At 35.8% G+C, this 27,670-nt stretch overlaps 1 protein-coding gene across 5 annotated transcripts in view; it reads left to right on the top strand.

Moving 5' to 3' along the window:
• Positions 1-27,670, top strand: part of PDE1A (phosphodiesterase 1A) — a 337,781-nt gene that overhangs the window by 76,834 nt on the left and 233,277 nt on the right. The window contains exon 1 of one of the 5 annotated variants that reach the window (XM_032356142.1): positions 12,467-12,923. The exons of the other annotated variants lie outside the window; for them this stretch is intronic. Within the exon in view, the coding sequence (XP_032212033.1) occupies positions 12,871-12,923 (53 nt within the window). The 5' untranslated portion in view covers positions 12,467-12,870. Of the gene's footprint in view, positions 1-12,466; positions 12,924-27,670 lie in introns of those variants that run through there. 5 annotated transcript variants of the gene reach the window in all.

The following is a 27,670-nucleotide window of genomic DNA, read 5'->3' as shown; positions in this document are numbered from 1 at the left end:
TCATTGCCTATGGGATATAGTCTAATCTCCCCACATGGCACATATGATTTGGCCTCTGTCTCATTTTCCAACTTTATCTCCTGCCACTTCCCCTCAAACTTTTACTTTCATTAATACCAAGATAACTACCAGGTCCTGAATATAATGATATTTCACGCTTCTCTGTTAGTTTCCACCTTCCTTTTACTTGGCTTTCTCCATTTCATCTTTCTAGTAAACATTTCTGACCTGGTGAATTTCTAATCACTGGCTAACCCTTGCTAAAACAGAATAATTTCTTCTTTGAGTCTTCCTTTCTCTCCCTTCTGAGCTGCTTTTGTCTCTTTTATTTATTTTATGACTCCACTCACTGAATTGTTTTGGAATTACCTTAACAAGTGATTGTTTTTTTCCTTTTAAACTTGAGCTCCTTGATGACAATGCCTGTGTTTTAGTAATCATCATTCTCCTAACACCTGGCAAACTTTTGTCACATTGGCCAGTGAATTTAAGCCATGTTATTTATTACTATTATTATTATTTTAGATTTTTGTTTAATTATTTGAGAGAGAGAGAGCAAGCACACACAAATTGGGGGAGGGGGGATTAGCATACCACCCGCTGAGCAGGGATTCCCCATGTGGGGTTTGATCTCAGGACCCTGGGATCATGACCTGAGTGGAAGGCAGACACTTCACCAACTGAGCTACCCAGGCTCTCCTATGCTATGTTATTTTTAAAGGTGGGATTTAAAGCAAAAATTGACCTAAAATAAAAATTTACCCTTTCAACTGCTACTTTGGAAACCAAATACTACTCGGTAAGCCCAACCCTGCTAGTTTTCCCTTCATTACTGGAACAGATGGTTATTTCTTTGATTGTATACAAGATAAAGAAGTTAGTATGAGAAAAGACTCTATCTTTAAATATGTTACATTACACAAGATGAAATTCTTATGTGATAAAAAGTTCTTGGGAATGGGGATCCAGGAAGTAGTGCATTCACTTCCTCTACCTCAGGGGCACTTGGGAGTAAGCCCTCTCTGAAAGGAAAAGCAAGAGAAATTCTGCAGTCATTGGAAGGGTGAATAATTTGACCTTGAAGTTCCTTTTAGATTCTAGAAGCCTACCCTTCTATTTATAACAAATAACTCATTAACTCAAAGTCAAAAAAATTAGTGTCCATGGGCTTCTATACTGAAATAATGTGTACATTCGAAACAGCAGCGATGTTGTGTATTTGCAGAACAATCGAGAAAAGTAAGTACAGAATTCACACAAATTTAGGAAAGTTAGAATCAATAATGATACTTGAAACTCATCACTGGAAAAGACAATTGTTAATCTAACAGGAGCAGAAGAAAAGAGTGAAGATAAAATACAAAATGGCTGTGAAGAACACAGAAAGGGAATCAAAGCAAAATCATATTAGATGGCCCTATTCAGGAGAGGCACCAATAGGTAATGGGTGAACTAGGGAGGAAAGCAGTCTTGGGCTCGAATCCTTGCTTTGCCAGTCCCATTTGTACAATATTATCTCTAAAATAGGGATACTAATTCCTATCCTAGGAAAACTCAATGTAATAGGGTTTGTAGAGCACTCAACAGTGCTTGGTACATAATATATGTTTAATAAATGGCAGCAGGGATTCGTATTATCATTGTAGTAGAATATAAGGTCTCAGTAATCTCATAGGCAACTCTGAGCTTTACAAGTATACAAATGGGGCCCATTCAGCTTTTTTTTTTTTTTAAATGAAGGTGAAGTATCTAATTGTGATTTTTGAAAGACGGTAGAGAATTTTAACTAATGAATTAATTTTTTAAGATTAGTTGCTAAGAGCATGATTTTAGAGAGAACTTCATTACACACATCTCAGTATTGGAGAGCTCTTCTGTATGCTGGGGATAAAAGCACAACTTCATTTATGTATTTACTCTGACTTGCTTTTTTTCTGGGCTTTCTCAGTGATGTTTTGACTCAACATTTTGTTTATTCACTTCTGTGAATAAACAATTCAATTTTGTTCAGTGAAGATTATACATCAAAGAAATGCTAAACTTTAAACTTTAAAATTTAAACTCCGTATTTAGTCTTCTGGGTTTTGTTCTTTTGTTTTTGTTTTTTATTTTGGTACACTGATGCCTGCATATGTGAGGTTTATGTTGGGAATAGGACCCAAACCAAAATAATGTGTCTTTGAAATCAAGTCTGATTTGTTGTTAGGGTTCAGCCTCATTAAAATGATTAAGAATTATATTTTTAAGATATGGTCAGCCAAGATGCCTTTTTCTTTAAGGCTACTATTAAAACTAAGAATATGATTGTTGAGAGACAGGGTTAGTAAGAACAAAGATGCTGGCATCAGATAGAACTGGATTCAAATCTTATTACTGTAACATATAAGATGTACAACATTTGGCAAATTATATAACTTTTTTTTTTTTAACTCTAGTTTCCTCTAAGAGAATCTATCTTCTGGTATGTTATGTAGAATTAACTGAAATAGTGTATAGAAAAGTATTGTGCCTAACATGTATTAAATGACTGTCCTGTCAATTCACATACTCCTATTCTTTCCTTTGGGTCAGGTGGTGAAAAGAGCAGATGAGGGAAGATTGCAATTTTGAGGGACCATGTAACAAAATGAAGGTTCATAATTAAAAAAAAAATATGCAGAATTTCTAAAATAGACTTGATTTTCCAATATTCTGTCAGGTATTGGGAGAATGTTGACTGCCTCGTTTAAACCCTGTATGGAATTTAAATTTAGAAATTAATAAAATGAATATGCAAATATGTCACAGAACGATTGATAGCAATAATATATTGACATGAGAAATCAGAGCGCAATTCAAGAGATGAGATTTGCTGGGAAGGATCATTCCAATGAATATAATGTGGGGAAAAGTGAGTGGAAGTGGAGCAAAAAGCTGAAGCTGGAATGAGTTTTTTGAGGAGTGAATGGATGTGAGGGTACAAATATATGTGGTCTGTATATATTCTCTCTGAGAACTCATTTTTGTTTTAGAAAGGTAATGGGGCAGTGACCTATTTCTATACATTTGAGTTATATTTACAGAACCCACCACATATACCATTAAGATCTTGGCAAATTGAGTGGCTGTTTCTTTCCAAAGTCAGTGTGAGTCACGATTATCTCTATTGCTGTCTAACTCTAAAAGCTTGGAGAGTCAATAGGTTAGCATTTAGGAATTTTCCATTTACTGACACTGATTCAGTTCTGGGTGGTAGTTCTGCATATTTATTCATAGGCATTACTGGAAGCTTATGACAGACTAAAACAAAACAAAACAAAACCAAAAACCCAACAAACTACTAATTGAATCTAAAGTCATGTTGAAACTAAACTTAAAATATGGAGAAAAGCTGGTAATGATGACTCACTACTGAAGCAGAGTTAATGATTTAGTTAGTGATGGGTTTCAGAGCAGCAGAGAAACTGAACATGTCTCAGCCTGCAAGTACCTTTGGACAGCTTTCCACTGCCTGAAGAACTGTAGATAAGAACATTTTTGGCATGTTTGGGGAGTAATGGAAACTTCAGAATCACATGCTGTTAAACGGGGATGTCACGTCGATTATTTTCCTCGTAACAACTCCCCTCCTATGGGATAGTGTGAGCCTCTTGCATTCTGCAGGTTAGCATGGCAGGAACCACAGCACCGTGCTTCGCCACACTGTGCCCTCCAAACCAACCGTTGTTGCCTAGTGCTTAGGGCTGATGAAATACTTCACTTGCCCTTCATCTTAGCCTGCTTACTGAATAGCTATTCATCATTCAAGCCTCAGTTCGACCATCTCTTTCTTAGTCCTCTGACTCAAAGAGAATTTTATATTAAGGAGGTCTCTTTTTGTAATGTTTATTTAACTACCCACTATGCAAAAGTCATTTCCTTTTACAGTGAATTTATTTGTTGCTTGATTACACAGGGAGCTGTGGGTGGGTGTTTGGCAATGAGATTCTGCTTTAAATGATTTCCTTTGTTGTTGTTGATGTTTTCACAGAATGTCACACTCATTTAAAAGAAGGTGTCCGAATGCCAACTCTTAAGGCTCTCAGAACTGGTAGGAGTGCTAATTGGAGCCAATCAAACTTTAGTTGACCTGCTTCCACACTTACATGACAAAGAGGAAGTTCTCCTACTTTGTGAAGTAAAAAGGCTCAGCTCTGATACCTGGCCAAAGAGTCAGCCAAATCAGGGAACTGCTTTTCCTTGCCTCTTGAAGCTATGTGCTTGGTCTTCCTTACTAATTCACTGAAGAAAATAACAATTCTGATGTATTTTATTATTGAATAAGTGGCCAATAAACAAATTCTGACTGAAAGTCAGGAGAATCTAGTTTGAAACTATTAATAGGGTAGAGTCTGCTTTTTGCCCGTAAAGCAGAAGACATTTTTGGTCAAACTGAGAACCATTTCCAAGGTGATGAATCAGTTGCATTGTTAATTTTAATATTCAATACATTTATTCTCAGATATGTAGAGCTCCTCATTTGAAGAAGTGTAAAGACAAATATTTCAAGATAAAACACATATGTAAGTATTAGAGGATGTTTCGAAGCACTGCAAGAGATCAGTAAAAGTATACTTGTAGGTTCTTACAGATGTAGAGGTGGAAAAGTTTTCATGTCTTCTAGGTTCTTTGGCTGGTCTAATAATTAAATTGATATAAGACAGATTATCAGCAGAAAAGTAAACAAAATTTAGTAACATGGATACATGGGAGAGACCCAGAAAAACTGAGTAACTCCCAAATGGTCAAAGCCGGCAAGTTAAATACCATTTTCAGCTAAAGAGAGATGTGGGGAGTGGGAAGTCAGTTATGGGAGGCTTCCTGGAAAAGCACAGTAAACAAAAGTGAGCTTCACCAGGGTCTTCTGTTTCTTAAAAATAATCAGCTTATGATAATAAATATGCCAAAGAGATATATTTTGGAGTGGTGTATTTTGCTCCCCTTCACAGACATTTATTTTATTTTTGTGGAACTTGACTAGGTTTATGTTTAAGGTAGATGGGAACACTCAGATGTTCAGATTTTTCCCTCAGTTACTGCATCCTGAAGAGTGGGTTTATTCATTACTGCATAGATGAATCTGTGAATAAATCATTAACACGACACAAGGATAATGAAGCTTGCTAATAGGGGACCAAGGACAGTATTGTAGGTATATGAATTCAGGTGGGGTTGTCAAAAGAGACGCCTCTCAGAGATGAAACTGCAGCTTAAATCTGAGCAATGGGCAGAAGGAATAGCATTTTAGACCTTGGAAACAGTATACGCAAAAGTCTGAAAGAGTGTGGAGTGTTCAAGGAATAAAACATCAGCGTGGCTAGTGAGGAATGAAACTGTCTTGTTTGCAAAGAGCAAATGGGATAGGGGATACACGGGTGTGGCAGTGTTAAGACAGTGGTATAATTTACTCACTATGCACCAACTAAAATGAGTAAGAAAGCTGCATAAAAGGGAATAATGTGCTTATATCTCTTCCACTTAATAAATATGATCTTATCTTCTCTGAATTAGCCTGAGGCACCATGCAGTGTGGGGAGTGGGATTATTATTATCACAGATGAAATAAAAAACAAGAAAACAGACTTCAATATAGGCATGTAATATGTTTGGAGATATTTGGGTTCTGTTCCACAATACTGCAATAAAGTGAATATTGCATTAAAGCGAGTCAAATGTATTTTTTGGTTTACCAGTGCATTATCAAGTTATATTTAGGGGCACCTGGGTGGCTCAGTTGGTTAAGCGTCTGCCTTTGGCTCAGGTCATGATCCCAGGATACTGGGAGCCTGCTGCTCCCTCTGCTTGTGCTCTCTGTCTTTGTCAAATAAGTAAATAAAATTCTTTTTAAAAATAGAAAAAATTAAAATACTTTTTTGCTAAAAAAATGCTATCATCTAAGCTTTCAACAAGTTGTTAAGAAACAAAATTTAACTGAGTAAACTTGAGGATCCAATTGGCTTTATTAAGAGATTCATGAATGGGGCAGCATCCCATCAAGCGAGTAAGAGCGGAGCTCCAAGGAGTTGTATAAAATGGAAGGTTTTTTGGGTGTTGAGTTTGGTAAGTTCTTTATCAATTTTGGGATGACTGGGTGATGGGCATTAGGGAGGACATTTGATATACTGAGCACTGGGTGTTATATGCAACTGATGAATCCCTAAATTCTACCTCAGAAATTCATTATTTTTTTTAAAAAAAAAAAGGGAGTTTCTTCTAGGACAGAGGGTGGGGCAAAGAAGTTATTAGCAAAAAAAAAAAAAAAAGAAAGGATTGTTTCAGGTAAGGTCACTTTCCCCTAGGGGGAAAAGCAGGGTTCTTATCCTGCAGATTACTCATTTTTCTTTGGGGCACAGAGAAGGCCCAGGTGACAGATTACCTCCTTTGTGCTGATAAAACAGTTTCTGACTAACCTGTTGAGACTGTTTCTGGGGGAATTTGAAGCTGTAATGAAGTTTCAGATATTAAACCCTGTTTTGATGACTTGGTCTAGAAGTAACTCCATCCCGGGCCTGTGGCTTTCTTAACAGAGTAATAATAGCTTTGTTGGTGGAGGGTCTTGTATCTCAGTATTGGTGCCTTCTGACTGATTACATGGTGGTGGTAGTTTAGCTTAAGTTTGCGGTAGCTATGGCAATTTCGTAAAATAGGATGACAATGAAGTTTGCTCCATGGATTGTTTCTTCCTTTTGCAAGTACTTTCTCTGTAGCATGCTATACTGTTTGATAGCATTTTATACACAGTAGAACTTCTTTCAAAATTGGAGTCCATCTTCTCAAACTCTATCACTGCTTTATCATCTACATTTCCCTAATATTTAAAGCCCTTTGTTGTCAGTTCAACAATCTGCACAGCATCTTCACCAGGAATAAGTAGACATAACTCAAGAAGCTGCTTTCTTTACTCATCTGTAAGAAGCAACTGCTCATTCTTGAAAGTTTCGTCATGAGATTAGGACAATTCAGTCACATATTTAGGCTCCACTTCTTCTTCTTTTTTTAAAAAATATTTTTTATTTAAATCCAATGAATTAACATATAATGTATTATTGGTTTCTGAGGGATAAGCCTGTGATTCATCAGTCTTGTATCAGACTCCACTGCTAATTCTTGTTCTCAGGAAATACGGAGGCCTAAGGAGAGGGACAGGGTAAGGGGAATGGCCAGTCAGTGGAGCAGTCAGAACACACACAGCATTTATTGATTAAGCTTACAGTGGGGAACATCAAAGCTTAGAGTGAAAGCTTACAGCAGAAGATTTCCCCAGTGACTTAGTGAATTCAGCTACAACAGAATAAAAATGGTGGTATGGCATGTCCAGTCCCAAGCCAGATGAGATCCAGGTGAAGGATGTAATGTGTACTTGAGGATCCTGCACCACCAGTGAAGGCTGAGATTGAGCTTAAGGAGAAAAGGATGACCATAGTTCCTAGATTGAGCCTACTGAACAAAACAGCCATAGATTTCAGCAGTAGATATCTTCAGGGAGCCAAGTGAGCAGACAGACAAGAAACATGGTTGCAGAGACCAGAGAAAACAAAGGACTATAGGGACTTGAAGGTTTGGGTGGGAGACCACCTTTTTTGGACCCTAACAGGACCATAGAAACCCACCTCCCTATAGGGTCAGACGCCTCCTTGAAGGAAAACAGTGGGTTGAAGGGAATATGAAAGTCTGAACATTTACCAGCTATGACTAGGTTTTTAGAAAATGAATATGCAGAAAGATGATGAGATAGCACTGGTAGGCACTTTGTGTGTTCATTCATTCAATAAATAGCCATTGACTGTCTCTTATATACCATGCCCTAGGATTCAACAGACCCTAATCCTTGTCTTCCTGTAGTTTACATTCCAGTAATGGTAGTTCCAAAGTGAAGCTATAGGAAAAGAAGAAAACAGCTTAATTAGAAAAACTAGAGATACTACAATTTATTTTCACATTTGAATAGCAGTGTGTTATATATTTAAACCCACAACAGTGGGGATGAAGAGTGTTCTGGTGGTATGCACAGCCTCATTGTGGTTAAGAAAAGCTAAAAATAACTACAGAGCTTATTCTTGTTTGGACACCAAGTTTAAATAACTTGACATGTTATCACAGGGTCAGTAATAGAGTCATAAAAATTTGGAGCTGGAAAGGATCTTCAAGGTCATGAGGTTGACTTCTTTTTAATATATATATAATTTTTGAAAAAAAAATTGTCTATTTATTTTACAGAGAGGGTGAGAGAGCACAACCAGGGGGAGCAGCAGAGGGAGAGGGAGAAACTGGCTCCCTGCTGGAGCAGGGAGCCTCATGTGAGGGCTTGATCCCAGGACCCTGGGGATCATGACCTGAGCCAGCTATAGGCAGACACTTAACCAGCTGAGCCAGCCAGGCACCCCATGAGGCTCAGCTTCTTAATTTGATTGCTAAGGGAACACGTGCAGGGAGTTGAGAAAATTGCCGCTAGAGCTGGATGTAAATACATGTGCCTTGACATTAGTCCAGGGCTCCTTATAATTCAACACTGCTTCCATCTGAATCTTAAGAGAACATATTCATTGATTCTTTCACCTTGATATCAATAGGTCCTCTCTAGGGTTGGCTGTTGGAAGTACTGGCAACACAATGGGCAATGCAATGATAGATCAGTAGGATTAAGAGGTTCAGAGAATTAAGAGAGTAGATACTCATTAGAGTGGTGAGTTGCTCCTTTTCTTTCTCCACAGAATGTGAAATATGGCTCAGAAAGAACCCAGACAACCTGAGTGACAGAGTCCCCACCAAGGTGACATCCTATTCAGTAGTCATAAAAGCTTGGGTTCAAGAATGAGTCATCTGAATTCAAATCCCAGCTCTACCACCTATGAACTAGCTTTGTAATTAGTTGTGAAACATGTAGCAGGAAATTTGTTTTGGTGGTGGGTATTAGGGAGGGCACATATTGCATTGAGCACTGGGTGTGGTGCCTAAACAATGACTTCTGTTACACTGAAAAGAAATAAATTTAAAAAATTAATTAATTTAAAAAATGTGGATGAAATGTTGAAGGTTACAAATGACTTACCTTGAAAGGATACATTAAATTTAGAGTTAGCTCTATGTGATGCCAGTCTTGTGCACTTATACAAAGTAGTTTTTTTGCCTAGTGGTAAAGGGGCAGAGTTATGGTTGGTTCATTAGGAATAGTTTACACCCTTCTATTTATCTCATGGTAGAATTGGCCAAGTGGTATTCTGCTTACTTGTGATCTCTCTCTCTATCAGATAGATAAATAAAATCTTAAAAAAAATACACAACTTGTGACATTTTGTTTAATTAAACTGGGTGAAAAAAAAAAAAGCATACACTTCTCTCAGGCTGACATTTGCTAGACTTAAGTGGTAAAATGATTACCAATAGATAATTCGTAATCAGTTCTTGGGCTGTCATTAATGTTACATGATTTTTCTACCATTGCATGCTTTTTGGCACTTACATATAACAAATAGAGCCATAGAATGGAGTAATAAAATGGGGGGTGGGGAGAAAGAAGAAAAAAACAAGAGAAAGTAAAGCTTACCTATTTTCTAAGATGCTTAAAACAAAATAACATGACACACTTAGTTTTCACTTGATTGGGAAAGTCATGGAGCTGATCTATGTTTTTGTCACACACCACGAGTTATGTTGGCTACACTGATGTGTTTCAACTGAGCCTTTGTACAAATTAAGGAATATTTATTAAGCACCTGTTTTGACAGTCTCTAGCAGTGTGAGTGGGGGAAGGGGTGTGTATGTGTATGTGTGTGTGTGTGTGTGTGAGAGAGAGAGAGAGAGAGAGAGAGATGTGTAACCACATGGGAGAGCAGGGAATGCTCCTGAAACTGTTAGGCAAGGTCATACTGAAAGAGAGTTTACTATAACAGGAAAAATTTAAACACCATTTCTGATCCCTACTCCCAGGAAAAAAACTATTCATAATAAATTGTATTCAGTTTATTTTATAGGAGAGTTGGCCTGGTTATTTATACAATAAATTTTAGTACTTTACACAGTACAATTGTGTTAATTTAAGGAATATATTTTTGTAATTTAAGCAACAATAGTGGAGTCCTTTTATTGAATACTACATTAAATTTGAATAAGTTAATAAAGCAAACTTTTTTTCCCAATGTTAAATTTAAATACTCTTTGGTAAAAAGTTTACAAAAACATTTAAGAAGTACATATTTTTCTTTGTGCCAGGTGAATATTTAACTTCCTGGTATTTTCTTATGTCTTTTTAGGTTCTAAGATTGGGTTTAAATATGGTGCTTGATATAAATGGGAAGTTAAGCTTTCTACCTTAACCGCTAAAGAGCAAAAGGAAAATAAACTTAACGCAAGGCAAAAATATTATTTTCCTATAATTACTTTGACAACTTTCAGATTCTGCAGTTGATAATCAAGCCTTTGAGCCTCCAGTTAGATTTTATACTTGGCTTGTCATTTGACCTGTACCTTGGCTAGATGTTTACTAGTATTTGTGTTGCGTTCCTTCCACCCTGTAAGTGAAGAAATCCTCTCACCTTTCTAATTCAAAAGTCAATAAAATTTTAATTTTGTTATTAACAAAAAATTTTGTTAATAACAAAAAGTGAATTTTTAAAAAGTTGTTGAGCTTATTATTCTCTTGGGTTGTGCCTTAGGAGAATTTACGTTAAATTAATAGTAATATAGATACAGAAATCAACTGCCACCCATAAATGCAAATATACTTCCAGAAGACCTCTGCAGCATGTTATTTCCTACGTGCTTTCCTGTACAAAGAAAGCCAAAGCATATGGTTATAATAATGCATTTATTCCAAAGGTCTGTATATCATTTTGCATATAGATGGTCTCCAGATTTAACTGCAGTATTGCACACATGTCAATTTATGGTTGGATGCTTATTGATGGTGAAGAGAACACTGATTTAGATGTCATTAAGTGAATATATAATATATATTCATTATATGTCATTAAGTGAATATAATATGTAATATGTCTACAGAGATATATACAATATAAAATCATCTTTTTATTTATGACTTCTTTGTTTATAACTTTACATAATAAATGTGTATTTTTATAGTATTAGACCTCATGACTTCTACGCTGCTTCCTTAGCAAGAAGCAAACTAATCATATTTAGAAATAGCATGGCGGTACCATTAAAGCTGGGAAAAAACATAGAATTCAATGAATTATAACCTCATTTTATAAATACAAAAATTGGGGCTCAGATAGGTCAAGAATTTTTCCAACAATGGCCCAGCATTTGCATGTTAAAACTAGGATTAGAACCCACTTATTATTTTTAGTTCAGTCCCGTCTCAGAATGATGTCATTAGAAAAATGAAAAGAAAAAAAAGGTATGGATTAGAACTGTGCTCAATATAATCAGTGATTTCTTTGTAATTCTCTTCTTTGTCTTTCCTCTGAAAGGAAGGAAAATAAAAATGTGTTCTTGCTCCTGTGGAGATATTTGGAGAATGCTAAGAACTACACATTGCAACCATATATAGGTCATATCCTCCTCTGTGTTATACGACCCTTATTTGATCATTCAGCTAAAGGCGTGAGTGTTTCTCAATTTCCCCTGCCTTTACCACACATATATTTTAAAAACATTTTAATCATGCTTTGAGATGGTTTACTTTATTATATACTAAACTTCTGGCCTGGAACCTCATGATACTATTGACTGAGTAGGAATTTTGTTAGTGATTCAGATATAGGAATGTCTCCAAAATAGGTTATATTAAAATGTGAGGGTTCATCTTATCTGTAACTAGAACTAGAGTTCCTGCAGTGTGAGCCTAAGTCTTTCAAGTAAAACAGTTTTTAATGTCATTTATTTTCAGCTGTTTAAAACTTACCTCTACTACCTACATTTCTTTCTTTTTATTCTTGAAATTCAAATTTGATCATATCGTATAAAAACCTTGTGTTCCAAGGGAGTTTTGGGGACTTAAAAAAAAAAAAAAGTGTGTGTCTGTGTGTGTTTTCATATCTTTTTTGCGGTGTCTCCTTGGAAAGTCACTCTGGGTACAGACATCTGGGCAAAATGTCATTGATAGAATTGAGCAATTTTTGTTTTTCTAACTTTTGTAGCTCTGGCCAGCTTCACATCAGCTTCTATCAGTTGAAATGATATCTTTGACTTTAGCAAAGTGTAGGCTATTAGGTCATGAGTGCCAAAAATCAGGAGTGGTCTCCACACTACACCCAGTGTGGATAAAAACAATATTATAAAATAATTATAATCTTTTGAAACAGAGCCAGCCACACAGCCTGAGCCCATCTTCCTTCGTTAATTTGTATACAGTTCCTATTTTAACAGAAGAAACTTTCAGAGGGTACTCACATGGGACTGCTGAACCAGCTGTACAACTTTTATTTTGAAGAAAAAAGTTGAGCCTCAGAACAGGCTGTTTTAAAGACAGGGAGGGACTTAGCTTTTCCAAGCTTGACCAGCATGTGGAAGGAGGGCTCTCATGGCTGCAAGAACTCAGGAAACTCCTACCTGGGTGCCACTAGGTTAGGAAGTTTTCTGTTTGTTTTGTTCTGCTTCCGAGGGTCCTGTGCACTTCTCTTTCCTGTATCACCGTGACTGTTGGTGGATTTTGCACACCCTGCTCTGTGGGGGAGTGCCCCAACGTGCCTGTCTTATGTGGCCTCTATGGACACACTGCTCAGCTGGCAGAGAGCAGGGAAGTTTTCTCCCAGCACCCAAAAAGAGAAAGAGGAAACTACTTTTTCCTTCTGGGCTTCTTGCAGCACAATAGACCAGGATAAGCTTCCACATTCTCTCCCTGGATTTCTGGAGTTGGTTTCCAGGAAGAAGTTCAACTTTTACCTTTAAATGGATGACCATGTCACAATCAGGAAGAAACATCTCCAAAGACCCATCTTTAGGTAAGTAATACTACATCCCAGTTGGTTCCAGGGCTATCAGGAAAAATGATTTCTTTCCCTTATCCTTGACTTGGGAATTCTGGCACTAAGCTACAGCAAAGCAATAGAGTGTATCTAAAGTTTAACTTCATGCATACCTACGGAGTCCTTTTATTTTCTATTTTCTGAAACTGTGCACAAGCTCTTATCAAATCCTCAAAATATATTTTAAAAGCAAATTAGCTATTCAGGCACATGGATGACATAGCACTGGAAAAACTTCTAAAGCATTATGCAATCCCTTGCTGTTTCCAATGGTTGCACAGCCCTCTAAATTGGAAATACTGTGCTTGGTTATTTCAGCTGATTACACTCAGAGATAATGTTTCAGTGTTGCAAATGCTATACCCTTTTGCAGTAATATGTGGGAAGATAAATGCGAATTTGATGGCTGTATACTAAAGAATATATATTTACATCTAGTTCAGGAGTGTCTTTATGCAGTTTAGGAAACAAAAGGGCGACAGGAAAAATTTTACCTTGTGGTGAAATCTGTGGCCAGAAAAAGTGTAGATACAATATAATAGATTGAGTTAAGGTTTTCTTTGTGGGGGGTGGTGGCTCACTCTTTCTCCTGAGAACAGCAGTTTCTTCATTGACTCTTTAAACCTCGATATTTTAGTTACTTACATACTTTAGAATTCAGAATTAGGAATTTAGAGTTTTAAAGAGGCTAGAAAATCAACACAGTTTCTGCCTTTTAAGACAGAATATCTTAAAAAAAAAATCTAGTTATATATCAATTTTGTGGTTCCCCCCAAATAATATCCTAAACAAAGCGGAGATACGACATGTCAGCAAAACTAGACATTAAAGTCAAGTTGCAGTCACTGGTTGTTGATCTAGAATTAAATAGTGGGTAATAGAAGTTTATGGATGGAATTCCTGGCAATCTGCGGTTGTCACATAATGAATAAGAGTGGGCCTCAAGGCATGTTTCATGTATTGATTAAGCATTGTTACAGTATTATTAATAGCAATAATATATTTTAGTAAAGCTTAAAACAAAATGCTGGCTCAACCTGTTTTACAGCCTTGTAAAAATAAATGGGCTCCTGGGTGGATCAGTCAGTTAAAGATCTGCCTTCCGCTCAGGTCGTGATCCCAGGGTCCTTGGATTGAGCCCTGTGGTGGTGGCCATGGTGCTGGCTTCCTGCTTAGCAGGGAACCTGCTTGTCCCTCTGCTTCTGCCCAACCCCACCAACACTCCACTTGTGCTTCCTCTCTCTCTCAAATAAATAAATCTTTAAAAAAATCATATTTATATATATGGATCTAATATCATAATCTATGTTTACATTTTATGCAGTGACAGTAATAAATAGCCAGAAATCCAGAATGACCCCCAAATGTGTATTCACCTGCCATATTGCCCATGTAATTAATTTCTATTTTCTTCCAAGTGCATTGTTTGACTTCAAAAAGATATGACAGTAGCACAGATGATTCCAAACTCAACCCTACTGAGGCACCATTAGAAGAGGGCACCCGTGGAAACTGAAGAAGAGAAGATTGTGTTGGATAAAGTCAGATCCACTTAGCCAGTGTCTTTAGTATGTTACCCCACTGAGAAACTGTCAGCAATTGAAGCAGGTGGTCCTTTTCCACTGGTTTATGGCAAATCCATATTCCCTACTGATGAACTGTATGCTAAGGTGCCGCTCACAGGGAAACTGCTTCTCCTCCATGTTTCTGTTCTTTTTCATATAAAGTAAATGGGATTCTTTGCCCAAATAATTAGAATACAGTTTGGTAAATTCAAATAATTACTTCATGATCCTGGTGATGTAGAAGAGAGAACAGAGCTGCCGAGGAGCACATACTTTCACTCAGGCAAGTCTTTCGAGCAAGCGTACAAGTGGTCCCTGACTAAAAACAGGTTAAGGCCAGATGTAGAGTTGGGATTGATTGGTCATTTGGCACATTGATAGATGGCTTTGCTTTTATCGGGATATTGATTTTCTTGGGGGAAAAGGGAAGTAGAGAGTATCCTAATAAAGCATTCCAATGACTAGACATAATTCCTCAGAGAAAGTGTCGGGCTATTTTTTGGTAAAACACAGCATTGACTTTCTGATGGATAGTTGTACTTTTGGGCAAGTTGGGAAGTGGTTGAAGGTTGCTTTTGGCATCTTATGGCCTTATCCGATGCCCTGCTTCTTTTTCTTTTTTTTCTTTTTTTTTTTTTTTTTTGGTCTCCTTTCTCTAGTCCCTTGTCTTCTTGGGCTATTACTGGATTGTCCTCCTTTCACATTGAGACAAAACATTCCCAAGCCTGCCTTTCTGGTCAGAGACCCATGTACCAGACGTTTCCTTCTCAATATGTACTTGTTCACACCCTATTTCCTAAGGGATTTGCATACTAGTTCTCAGTCGACTTGGTAAAAAATTAGTGTTGGACTGTTTTGTATGTGTTAGTCACAGTTTAACAGAAATTTTGTGAAAATAATATTTTGACTGTTTATAAATCACTTAAAATTTTAGTTATTAAGAGAGGATAAATCTGGGATTTTGGGGGGAGATATCTGACATACTGACACGATTCAGGTTTTTATATACAGACAACTTTCTTCTGCAGCTTAACCAACAGCTTTAATTCAACTCACCCTGGCCTTCTCTGATTGATTAAAAGTGTCTAGAATTTGGACTACTGCACTTGGGGAGGTCTGACATGATAAAGAAAAACAAACTGTATCTGCCTTCACCTAACATATCATCTAGTATGTACCTAGATAACTATGGCACAGGCAGATGATAGGTGCCAAAAAGGAGGTGAAAATGTCCTGGAAAATTATAATGAGACAGATTTCCATGATGACTAAGTCTGACACCTAAGTGAACTGAGAGAGATAAGCAATATTTTTTTTTAATAAATCTGAAACTGAATAGATATCAATTTTTAATTATTTTAAATTAAATTTTAAATTAAATTAAATTTAAATTTTTAATTTAATTGCCTAAATTTCAGACAAGAAAAGTCATCCATCAAGTATAAAAAAGTTAGTGGAGAGGCTTTAGAGTAGACAGTGGATATTGAAATTCCAGGGCTGCATATGATATCAGAAGACTTGAGAAATCTTACATATTCTTTAAATTCTGCATCTAAAAATGTCAGTGTCTCCTACAATGGTGATTCCTGAATCATCTCACATAAGTTAGTCAATCTATTTTAAAGTCTTTTGTAGAAATTTTAGGTATATATTTTCACACCAGGTCTGTGAGGAAAGGAAAAGGCAAAGTTTTTGTTTGTTTGTTTTTTGTTGTTGTTTTTATATGGCCAAAATGGAATTTTATATGATCTCTATTATGCATGTCATGTGGAACTTGAGATCAGTGAGACTGACCATTCAGCTCCAAGAATATATAAATGGTGCATCTCAAACACAATTTGTAGACATTCCTGCAGCTCAGAATTCTATATAAAAATGATGATTCTCCCATTACTCAAGAGAAATTCTTTAGGTTTTATAATTTTACAGGAAGGAAACACTGTCACAAAATGTATATTAATGTGTTTTAAATCAACAACACTAAGTTTGTTCCTCAGCACATAAAAAATAAAATTACATAGAACTTTAAAGTCCAAGATGTGAATAAACATTGTCATTAAAGACTTCCCAAAGAAAAAGAAACAGTCTTTTAGACTTTTTAAAACCTCTTTTTCTGTGTTACCACAGAGTTTTATCTCTGGTAATCATAATTGATCTCTTTATATAAATAGATTCATCAGTTTATAATCCATTTAAATGAATTACCTTTATATAACTTCAGTAAGACTGTTGCTGAAGGCACTTCCATCTTATTACATATTCATATTGCTTAGCAAACTTTCTTTATTCCGATGGGATAAATAAACATTTAGCTTTGATATGAAGAAAAATCTGTTTCTCCTAATAAAAGTGCATCAGTGGGAATATTTCTTATCTGAATTTCATTGCCATGAAGTTGAAGTCTGGGTTTCTGTTATTATCAGCTCCTCCGATTTGATTTAATATTTTATCAAATTCTATTATATGTGCATTGTTTTCCATTTGTTGCTTCAAATTCTTTCTAGGAGTAGGTAAGGAAAAAATGAATTAAAAAAATAAATTGGAACTTTTCTCACACGTTAAGCCTTATTTAGTATTCTTTGATGCCAGCAGCCTATTGAACCTCTTCTGTGTTCAAAGTGGATAAGTTATTTTTGTGGTGGCTTTCCATTAGAAAGAGCACTAAAAAGTCATAAAAGAAATCATGCAAATAGTTGTTCATCAGCCCTAGATTTGAGAACTGGTCTATGCATCCAGGATCTGAGACGTTAAAGTGCGAGTCAGATTGCTGCCAGGCCCTCAGACTAATGAAAATCATGTTGAGTTCTTCACAGCATTTAGAACATGCTGTTTCTTCCCTTTATGCCTTTTCAAAAGTCTTATTTTTACAAGTATCTGTTAGCAGAGGAATTCTGAGTGTGCTTTTGGCAGGCATAGTCTCTTCACATGGAGATGGAGAAAGCAGGAGGATGAAATAAGAAAGCATAGGAAAGACAGATCCTAGTTTTCTTTGCTGTGAAAGCTAGTAAACTCTATTGCTGTGCCTGGTTTCTAATTTCAAGGGTGTGATCTATGCTTTATGGAAGAATAGCATACAATATATGTTACATGTTTAAAATTTTACACCTTTTGGAGTGTAGTTGTTTTTATTTATTTCCACATTCAAGTTCAGTGTATGAACATCAGTGTTACAGCTAAACCGTAAATTCTTAGTGTGTAGGGACAGCACAGCATTTCAGAATTTTTTTTTTTTTTTTGATTTACCAACATGGTCATATTTTTTCTTACCAAATATTTATTTATTTATTTATTTATTTATTTATTTATTTATTTTCAGTGTTCCAAGATTCATTGTTTATGTACCACACCCAGTGCTCCATGCAATACGTGCCCTCCTTAACACCCACCACCAGGCTGACCCATCTCCCACCTTCCTCCCCTCTAAAACCCTCAGTTTGTTTCAGAGTTTTACCTGTTCATACAGGTGGGACACCTGACTGAGTGCTGCTTTATGGTAGTTTTCTAAGTAAAATGTCTGGATAGTATTCAGTTATTCAGATATTTCAAACCCATTTCTTTTGGTGTTTTGGGAATAACAAAAATCCTGAACACATATAAAATATAAAGTCACTTCATAATTTAAAGGAATTATAATACATGGTTGGATATTGATATTTTTATCTCATAAATGTTTAAGTATATATGATATTCTGTGATTTAATCCTGTTTTTAACACCTCCCTGTAACCACAAACACATATTTTAGACAGGATTGTATTTAGTCCAAGTCATCAGAGTGAAACGTAATTATGGAGAAAAAAATTAAGTGTGATCTGATGAAATAGTATATTTTAAATACCTTTTTTATGCAATGAATTTCCTTATAGGATAAAGGTCCACCCAAAATATAATAAAATTCTATATTTATGAAAATGTTTTAACAGTTTTTGGCCCTAAGACAAAAGTGATCATGAATTTTTAGAAAAAGAGAAAAAGGGGCACCTGGGTGGCTCAGTGGATTAAGCCTCTGCCTTCGGCACAGGTCATGATTTCAGGGCCCTGGGATCCAGCCCAGAGTCGGGTTCTCTGCTCAGCAGGGAGCCTGCTTCCCCCTCTCTCTGCCTGTCTCTCTGCCTACTTGTGATCTCTCTCTCTGTCAAATAAATAAAATCTTTTAAAAAATTTTAAAAAATTTTTAAAAAGAGAGGAGAAAAAAAGGAATTTTCTTGCAATGGTTACATAGTTACATACATACTGGAAATTTTGTTTCATAGTTTATTTGTTTTTTAATAAATGAGACAGTTAATTTTTATGTGACAGTTAATTGATAGAATAAAACAATTAAGTTTAAGTTATTCTCCCCTTGCTATGAAAGTGAAAAATAGTTCTGGAAAATAGACACAGTGAAATGAATTTAACACTTATGATGCTGTCAGGCACAATGTTAATTAATAGATGAACAACTATATTTTATAAGAGAGATGTTTATTAAAAATTAGTTTTTCATTGTTTAGGTCAGCATGTTTTTGTTACTGGTCAAAGTCATTGTATGAATTATAAGGCAAGGAACAAACTCAAATTGCTCTTTAAAATGAACTGAAAAGGGACGCTTGGATGGCTCAGTCAGTTAAGCATCTGCCTTCAGTTAGGTAATGGTCCTGGGGTCCTGGGATGGAGTCCTGCAATGGACTCCTTGCTCTGCTGGGAGCCTGCTTCTCCCTCTGCCTGCTGCTCCCCTTAGTTGTTTCTCTCTCACTCTCTTTCTCTGACAAATAAATAAAATCTTAAAAAATAAAATGGACTACAAAGATCAAAGCAAAACAACAAACACCTATGAATGTAAGACATCGGGTAATGTTTGTCATGCGAAAGTTATCAGAACTGTGCCTTTTTTTTCCAGCTGTGATAAAAGTAGCTCTAAATTTTAAGTGGTCATCGCAAATAGATAAGCTATAATTGTCATACACTTTAAACTCAGGCAGCAAGTAATTTACTCCTGCTGGTATTATTTCATCTATTTAAGCTATTTCCAGTAAACGTACCATCACCAGCAGCAGTAGTAGCAGTAGGTATTAATGTTAATATTAAGAACTGTTGTTTATTAAAATATTAGTGTATATTTAATCTTTTATAGGCATATAATTCCTTTAAAAAGTAGTAAATACATAATTAAGAATTTGGGGTATGGATCCAAGAATAGAGAATAGATTAAAACACAGAAAAATGTTTCTCAGGAGCTACGCAAATCTTGTTTTTTAAGCTAGAGATGCTTGATGATAATTGTGTTTATCTTGGACATTGGCATGATTAAGAAAAGACTTTTGTGGTGTTTGAAATGAGGAAAATCAAGATTGTGCAGGTAAAATGATCTACTGGATAATTTAATGGTTTTATGCCATCTGGAAATTTTTATATTTGGAATAATCAGTCTATTGCATAGAGTGTTTAGATTAAAAGCAATGGAAAAGAATAAGATTAATAAGGTGACTTATGGGTTTGTAGAGATTGAATAAGTTTAAAGAGGTCTGCAGTATTTATAAACTGTATCTCTTCAGTTTTGTGACTGGACAAATAATTTTGATAGTTAGTTCTCATGGGAAAGCTTCCGTTTATTTATGTATTTGATTAAGGCCACTTGGACATGAGCTCTAATTGAGGAAAATCCAGCATTTCCTGAATTGGAACTGCTAGAAGTGAATGGGGTAGTCACAGTGCATTTGAAGAACAGAAGAGAAAACTTTCAGATTTGTTATCTTCATAACATCCCAAGCCTGTTCCATTAAAACCATGTGTGTTTTTGTTTTTTTTTTTTATTATGGAGAAATACTAATTCTGAGTCAAATTGGTGACCAATTTTAGTGTTTTGGTCACTCCAGCCTTTAGCATCTTAGGATGTTATTTTTAGAGGAGTTGTTTGTTAAAACAGGTAATTAAATATTAATTATATATTTATTAACCATTTGTTTATAGGCATTGAATGTCAAGGGCCTTTATTATGAAAAATCACCACTTCAGCTTTAAAAATATTAATATTTAATTTGACATTTTCGAAGATCAAAGAGCTTGGAACAAATTGGAGACCAAAGTAATGAAAAACAGCATGTTTGTATCTTTAACATACAAACATGACAGTTTTTGAGTCCTAATTGAGGAAGAAAAGGAAAATCCCACTAGGTCAAAGTCAGTTTTAAATTATACCATTACATTAAAATTTGGATGAAAGTCGGGACATGTGATAATCTGGGACCACCACCTGTTTGTTAGATATCTCTTCTAATGAAGATTCTAAATGCTTATCGTTATTCCAGTGGTAAAGTCTTTGTGGAACAACATGAAATAGAAAAAAGAGACTCTTGCAAATTTCTGTGCCAACTAATTAAGCATGTGCTACTCAGTTCAGCTGCATCTGCTTTTTTCTAACTCTGAGATCCCATGTCATTTTATCTGGATTTCTTTTACTGCACATATCACTGCATTCTATTATAATTACATAAGTAAGAGGATCAACTCTCCTAAAAACATTTTAAGATTTCTGAAGCTAGACTCAATATTGAATTCATCTTTGTATTTCCCATAACTTTTGGTGGAATGTGTGCCACAAGTAAGCACTTACATAGTCTTCAAAAAGAGACTAATTCATTATTATGAATGTGTGAAATAGGAGGTGTTGGGAACTATGGTGGATGGGAAATGAAACAATTTACTTTTACATTTTTAAAAACAGTGAAAGACTGGGGCGCCTGGGTGGCTCAGTTGGTTGGCATCCGACTCTTGGTTTTAGGTCAGGTTGTGATCTCTTGGGTCATAGGATGGAGCCCAAGAGCCCCAAAACGGCCAGCGGGGAGTCTGCTTGAAATATTTTGTCCCTCTGCCCCTCCCCCTGCCCGTGCATGCATGTGCTTGTGCTCTCTTTCTCAAATAAATAAATAAATCTATATTGACAAAAAAAAGTGAAAGACTAAACAAAATCCAGCTATAGACTGCTAGCTGGTGACCCTTGAAATGAATGAATGATAGGGTGAATAATTTGTTTAGTTAGGTCTACATAATGTTAATCCATTTGCTGGGTGAATGATGGCCAGTAAGTCTTGGCTAAAAATTCTGGCAGCCATATCACAGAGGATTGCTAGAAGGATGGGTATTTGGTTTTTGTTTCCACTACTAGTTATGAGTGAGAAAACCAAACTCTACAATGCACTTTTACTGATGATCTTGTATATAATTTTACAGCAATAAAGGAAAAAATGAAGAAACATAAATTTGTTGAATGAATAAAATGCATTCCTCTTAGCCCCAACTTGAATTATTCCAGCATCAGCGAATTCAATGCTTATAGCCCATTACCCCTTTGAACAATCATGACTTGTTAGAAATTACTTTCTTAAATGGAAATCTGTCTTTCAATCAATAAAAACATTTTTTCTCTCTTAGCAGAACTAGAGTCAGAATATTCCAGACTCTCTTTCACAGGACAGCCTTTCAGTTATCGCTGTTTATAAATCTCCCTAAAACATAGTGGCTTAAAACAACATGAGTCTGTAGATCAGCTGACTGCTTCTGTGATCCCAATGGGCTTTCTCATGCATCTGTGGCCAGATCATAGGTTTGCTGTGAACTGGCTGGCTTAGGAGGACCTTGGATACATGACTTGAGTTTCTTCCATGTGTCTCTCATATCCCTCCAGCAGGCTAGCCTGGATATTTTCTCCTGGTAGAAGCAGGAATCCACGGAGGAAGCAGAAACTCACAAACATTTTTTTCAAGGCTCTCAGTCTGAATTGAGGCAGGTTGCTTCTGTTCCATTGGAAAAATCAAAAAGTCACACGGCCAAACCCAGAGATTGTATGGGAGAATATCACTAAAGGGAAGCACATAAAATTGAGTCAATTAATGCAATTAATGCTCTTTTAAAAACTCTTGTGCTTTTTCTGATTCTTCTTTCCTTAATTCCATCTATAGGCCATCTTCATTCAGCCAATTGAAAAGATAGCATATAATATGAATTTTTACTTCATGTTGTTGAAGTTATCTGAGAAACAAGTGAGAATAGAAAAAAATACATATACATCAACAAAATAGTGAAGTCCTCTTGACTCTTATTTGATTGATGAGTCAAATATTGCTCACTTGACTCCAGAGTTATAGTGTGAGAGTCTTGGTTAAAAAAAAGTTTAAAAAAATTAAACATTGAAGAAGTTTCCCTAATTTCATAGAATATGAGCTATTAAGCCCATAATGATGGCCTACATTTTCTTAGTTTCTTTTGGAGAGTTGATTTTTACCAAGTGTCCTGCTAACAGTCTTTTTTTTTTTTTAATTTTATTTATTAATTTATTTGACAGAGAGTGACAGTGAGAGAGAGAGAGAGCGAGCACGTGCATAAGCACAAGCAGGGGGACCAGGAGAGGAAGAAGCAGGCTCTCCACTGAGGAGGGAGCCAAATGTGGGGCTCGATCCCAGGACCCTGGGGTCATGACCTGAGCTAAAGGCAGCTGCTTAACAACTGAGTCACCCAGGTGCCCCTCCTGCTAACAGTCTTGAGACAATTCATTATTTTAATACAAACTGAACATAATTAATTTTGGACATTTCAATTCCAATTCCACTAAAACCATGACATGGAAATGAGGATTTTTATTTTACTGAAATAAAATAATGCTTCCTTATGCATTTGAATCATACGTGAACTTCATTCATAATGTCTAGTCTCTAGGGATTTATGGTTGTGATGTTTTAAAAATTATTTATTTTTTTTAAGATTTCATTTATTTATTTGACAGACAAAGGTCACAAGTAGGCAGAGAGGTAGGCAGATAGAGAGAAGCAGGCTCCCCGCTGAGCAGAGAGCCCAATGCAAGGCTCGATCCCAGGACCCTGGGATCATGACCTGAGCTGAAGGCAGTGGCTTTAACCCACTGAGCCACCCAGGCAACCCCCCCACAAACTTATTTATTCTTTATAGTATAGATTTATGATGTTATTTTCTACTACTGAACGCTTCCAAACACGAAGAATATATTTACAAGGTGTATTTGATGTTTTGCAGCATAGCTTAAGTTTTTTTTTTTTTTTTCAAAGATTTTATTTATTTATTTGACAAACAGAAATCACAAGTAGGCAGAGAGGCAAGCAGAGAGAGGAGGAAGCAGGCTCCCTGCTGAGCAGAGAGTCGCCGTGTGGCTGGATTCCAGAACCCTGGGATCATGACCTGAGCCGAAGGCAGAGGCTTTAACCCACTGAGCCACCCAGGCGCCCCAGCTTAAGTTTCTTTACTCCAATATTTCCCCAAATATATTCTATTGCTATGTAATGGTTATTAATAACTCCAGAAATCAGTGTTCCAAGGTACACATTTCTGTTTTTCTAAATTTTCCCAAAATATACCTCCTCCATTTTTCTGAGATTCTCTTTACTCCAGGTAGTCTTTTTTCTTCCTTTACTTCTTCTCCTACTTATGTTTTCTGGAAGATAGTCTGACCCCAAGAAATTTCTTCGTAGTTAATATTTTCCATCCACTCTTAGAGAATCTACACAAAGTTGCCTAGTTGAGAGAATAGTTAATGTGCTGTTACATAACAGCAATGGTGTGCATTTAAAAAAAAAAAAAGGAAGAAGAAATATTTTGAAAAGATTGAGAAATGATGAACAATATCACATTATTGAAACAGCTGAGGGTAAATTAAGAAATAACAGATGGGAGTTATCTGTAGATTATCACACCCAGGTATCATGTACACACAAATCTGGCAGCATTTTACCTAGGTCTTTTTTTTTTTTTAAGCATTGCTTTTAAATTCACCCTTAGCAAAATGCAGGTGATACAAAATCTGCAAATAATACCATTTTTGAATAATGATGGTTCATGCTTGTGTAGAATTCCTAAGAAGAGGTTTGAAAAACATTTTTTAATATCTTTTATATTATTTGTTCATATAATATCCTTTTGAGGTAGAAAGGAAACTATGTAGATTTCCATTTTATTGGTGAAAAACTGAGTCTCAAGGGGTCACAACCAGCTACATGGGGAAAGCTTAAAGAGTACTGATATTAAGAATAAACAGACTGAGTGTGACTTGCCATTACAGATTGTATCACCATAATGGATAGTGTTAGGGGACCTTAATTGTGTATACCAGCCTAGCCATATAGTCTTTCCTTGAGGTATAACCCATTCTCATTAGCCAAGGAGATGACTGTAAAAATCACCTTCAAAAATTACTTTGAGCTACTTAATTATTTAATAGTCATTATATTCATGAGAATTTTCTGTTCCAGAGGTAGGGCAAGAAAAAAACAATGAGCAAGAGTACATTATCACGTGTTCTCTGGTCATATGATTTACTGTGATGAGCATACAAGCACAAGCATAGATTTGACACATCACATATGAGACACTAGGAATTTTAGGACATGAAATACTGTCTCCAGAAGGAGTAAAGAGAGAGGAGGGAAAAGAAAGATAAAGTTCAGGCATTTGCTTTGAAAGTGTTTCTATACAGAAGAGATTTGTTGCTACCATAGTATAAACAACATTTTGTAAGCAGTAGAAAGACACTTTTAGGTACTAAAGGAAGTGGCTTCTAGGTTGTTCAAGACTAGAACTAGATTTCATTATGACTTCATTATGATTTCATTAAAAGACATGAATAAAATATAATTTGACTGTAGCCATCCTATCAATCTTTCTTTCTTAGGCTTCGCTTTCTGTAAATTTCCTCATACTCAAAATGTTTGAAATTTACTGTTCAGATGGTATTTTATTTTAACCTACCTTAGACAATTCTACAGTGCCATAAAACTTTCTTGTTTTATTTTAAAATATTTTACTTTATTGTAATTTTTTCCTGAAATATCATACTAAGAATCTATCTTCTAAAGGGAAAGTAAATCCTATGTATTGTTAGACGGAACAATACAATAACCTTAATAAGGCTATTTTCTCTCTTTTTTCAAGAATCAAATATTTAAAAATTCATATACACACACATTTGTGGCACAGGGTGGCAAAGACAATTTATTTAAAATATATTCTATTTCTAAAGTAGATCCATTATTTCTTGATCTTATTTAAAAAATGGAAAACACTTTCTGACTACATTCTGAGGAGCCAAACAGCTGTACCAAATGACCATTGATCTAAATTTTATATAAAAATTCTTATTAATTCTGTACACCAGCTTTTAGACAAACCATGTGGAAATTGAGCCACTAAAGTTGAATAATTTTGATCAGTATGTATAATCTGGATAATCTGTTCTGCTTTATCCTTCTTTTTACCTAACACATTGTTTCCCCCTCTCTTATTAGTCCAGTTGGCAATGTAGCCTCATTTAGCTATTTAGTGGAGGCTATGTCAACATTGTGCTGGTGAAGGATCCTAGCTTGCATCTAGTTTTTTTAGTTTAAATTTATTATAGATATCTAGATAAAAATATGATCGTTACTGTTTCCCACTCCCTACTCTTTTCTTTCTCGCTCCTTTCCTGAAGGACACCAGAGTACTTAGCATTGCCTGTGTGAGAATAACTGAAGATATTCTCAGAAAACGAATGGATATGCCAATTAGTGTGTTGGAGTTCTGCCTACAACTGTAAACATTAGAACATTCAAGGTCACCTAGAGCTGAGTTCAAATCTGAATGGACACTGGTGTTAGGACTTTCAGGCTTTTAGGTTTTTGGATTTTCTCTTAAAGATTGGGATGCCGAGGGAATGGTCTAGAATTCCACATTTAGGACTTAGATTAGAATGCTTAGGTGATGTCTCTCTCTAGAGTTTGTTAACTTGGAGATGCTCATTCTAAAATAATTTTCCCTTAGGTTTTCTATTCTTTCAAGTTACAATTAAATCCCTCTCTTCCACTTATTAGACCCTAAAATGTAGACTGTCTACAGCTTCCACATCCTCTCATTAACTTTTCTTGTTCCTTGCAAAACTACCTCTTCTCATAGTCTCATTGACCTTCTCTGTTAGGTGACTTCTACATTTATACTTGCAGACCTCAGCTCTATTCTGAGTGACAATTTATATCTCTTCTTGTCTCTTAAGACATGTCTACCTGAATGACTTCCTGATACCTGATGTTGATTCATTCCAAAGAGATTTATTATAACACCTGCTTCCTCTGTAAGAGTAAGTTCAGGGAAATATGTATGCTTGGCTCTCTGAACTTTGTCCCTGGTAACACTAGTGTTCTATGAGATTTAATAGTTTTACACATGCGCGCATGCACACACACACACACACACAGCATAATTTCCTGGAACTTTATTATACTTATGTTAAATGTAAATATTTAAGAGGGAGATAAGATATTTAGTGTGTTCTAACTTGACAGCGAAACTCTCCTTGTATTGAATATTTATAAACATATCAAAGTCTCCAGTAAACTGTTTGAGGAATCTTGCTTAGACTAACAGCCTAGGCTGTTTGTTGATAGCTACTAAAGAAAACATAAAATGCTTCCTTGTAATTCTGCTCCCCTTGTCATTTCAGCTTGAAATCTATTATTTTTGATGCTTCTTTAACTTACTATTTTCCACAACAAAATGAATATAAAATTCTTTGTTTTCTGTTTTTTTAAAAAATTACTTATTTCTCTCCTCTTTGTGCCTTTTCACTTCAAAACCTTTACTCCTTTCAATCTAAAATTTTACATTTCTCAGATTAAATTTCTAATCTCCAGCCCTCCTTTCACAGTTCCTTGTTTCTAGAGTCATCAGATTTATCTTTAGAACTTTGTCATGGGTATGTCACTCCTTCCATAATTTGCAGTGACCCTTCATTTTCAACTATGAAATATTGACTCTTTATAAAACACTTTATACCTACTTTCTGTTTACCTCACCTCCTTCCTCCTATCACAAATCCTATGTTACGCTCGTTCTGGATGCTTACTGTCCTCTAGGACCTGTCGCATGCATCCCTTCCTGAACGTATGTCCATTCTGCTTCCTTTGCTTCAGTGCTTCCCCTCCATCTGCTGTTTCAACTTCCTATCTTTGTTCATGCTTTAAGTCCTAATTCAAAAAGCTACTACTGTCTTCGTGAAGTGTTCCCTGATTCATTCAGGGAAAATAAGCTTCTCTTCTCTTGGAGTTTAGAGGTAAAAGATTTTTTGGTTTTGTTGTTGTTTATGTATTTGTTTATTTGATGTAGCTCTGTATTCCTGAGCATATTTACC

Source organism: Mustela erminea, chromosome 8 (genome assembly GCF_009829155.1).
Source record: "Mustela erminea isolate mMusErm1 chromosome 8, mMusErm1.Pri, whole genome shotgun sequence".
Classification (NCBI taxonomy): domain Eukaryota; kingdom Metazoa; phylum Chordata; class Mammalia; order Carnivora; family Mustelidae; genus Mustela; species Mustela erminea.
This window is presented reverse-complemented; position numbering and strand designations above follow the sequence as displayed.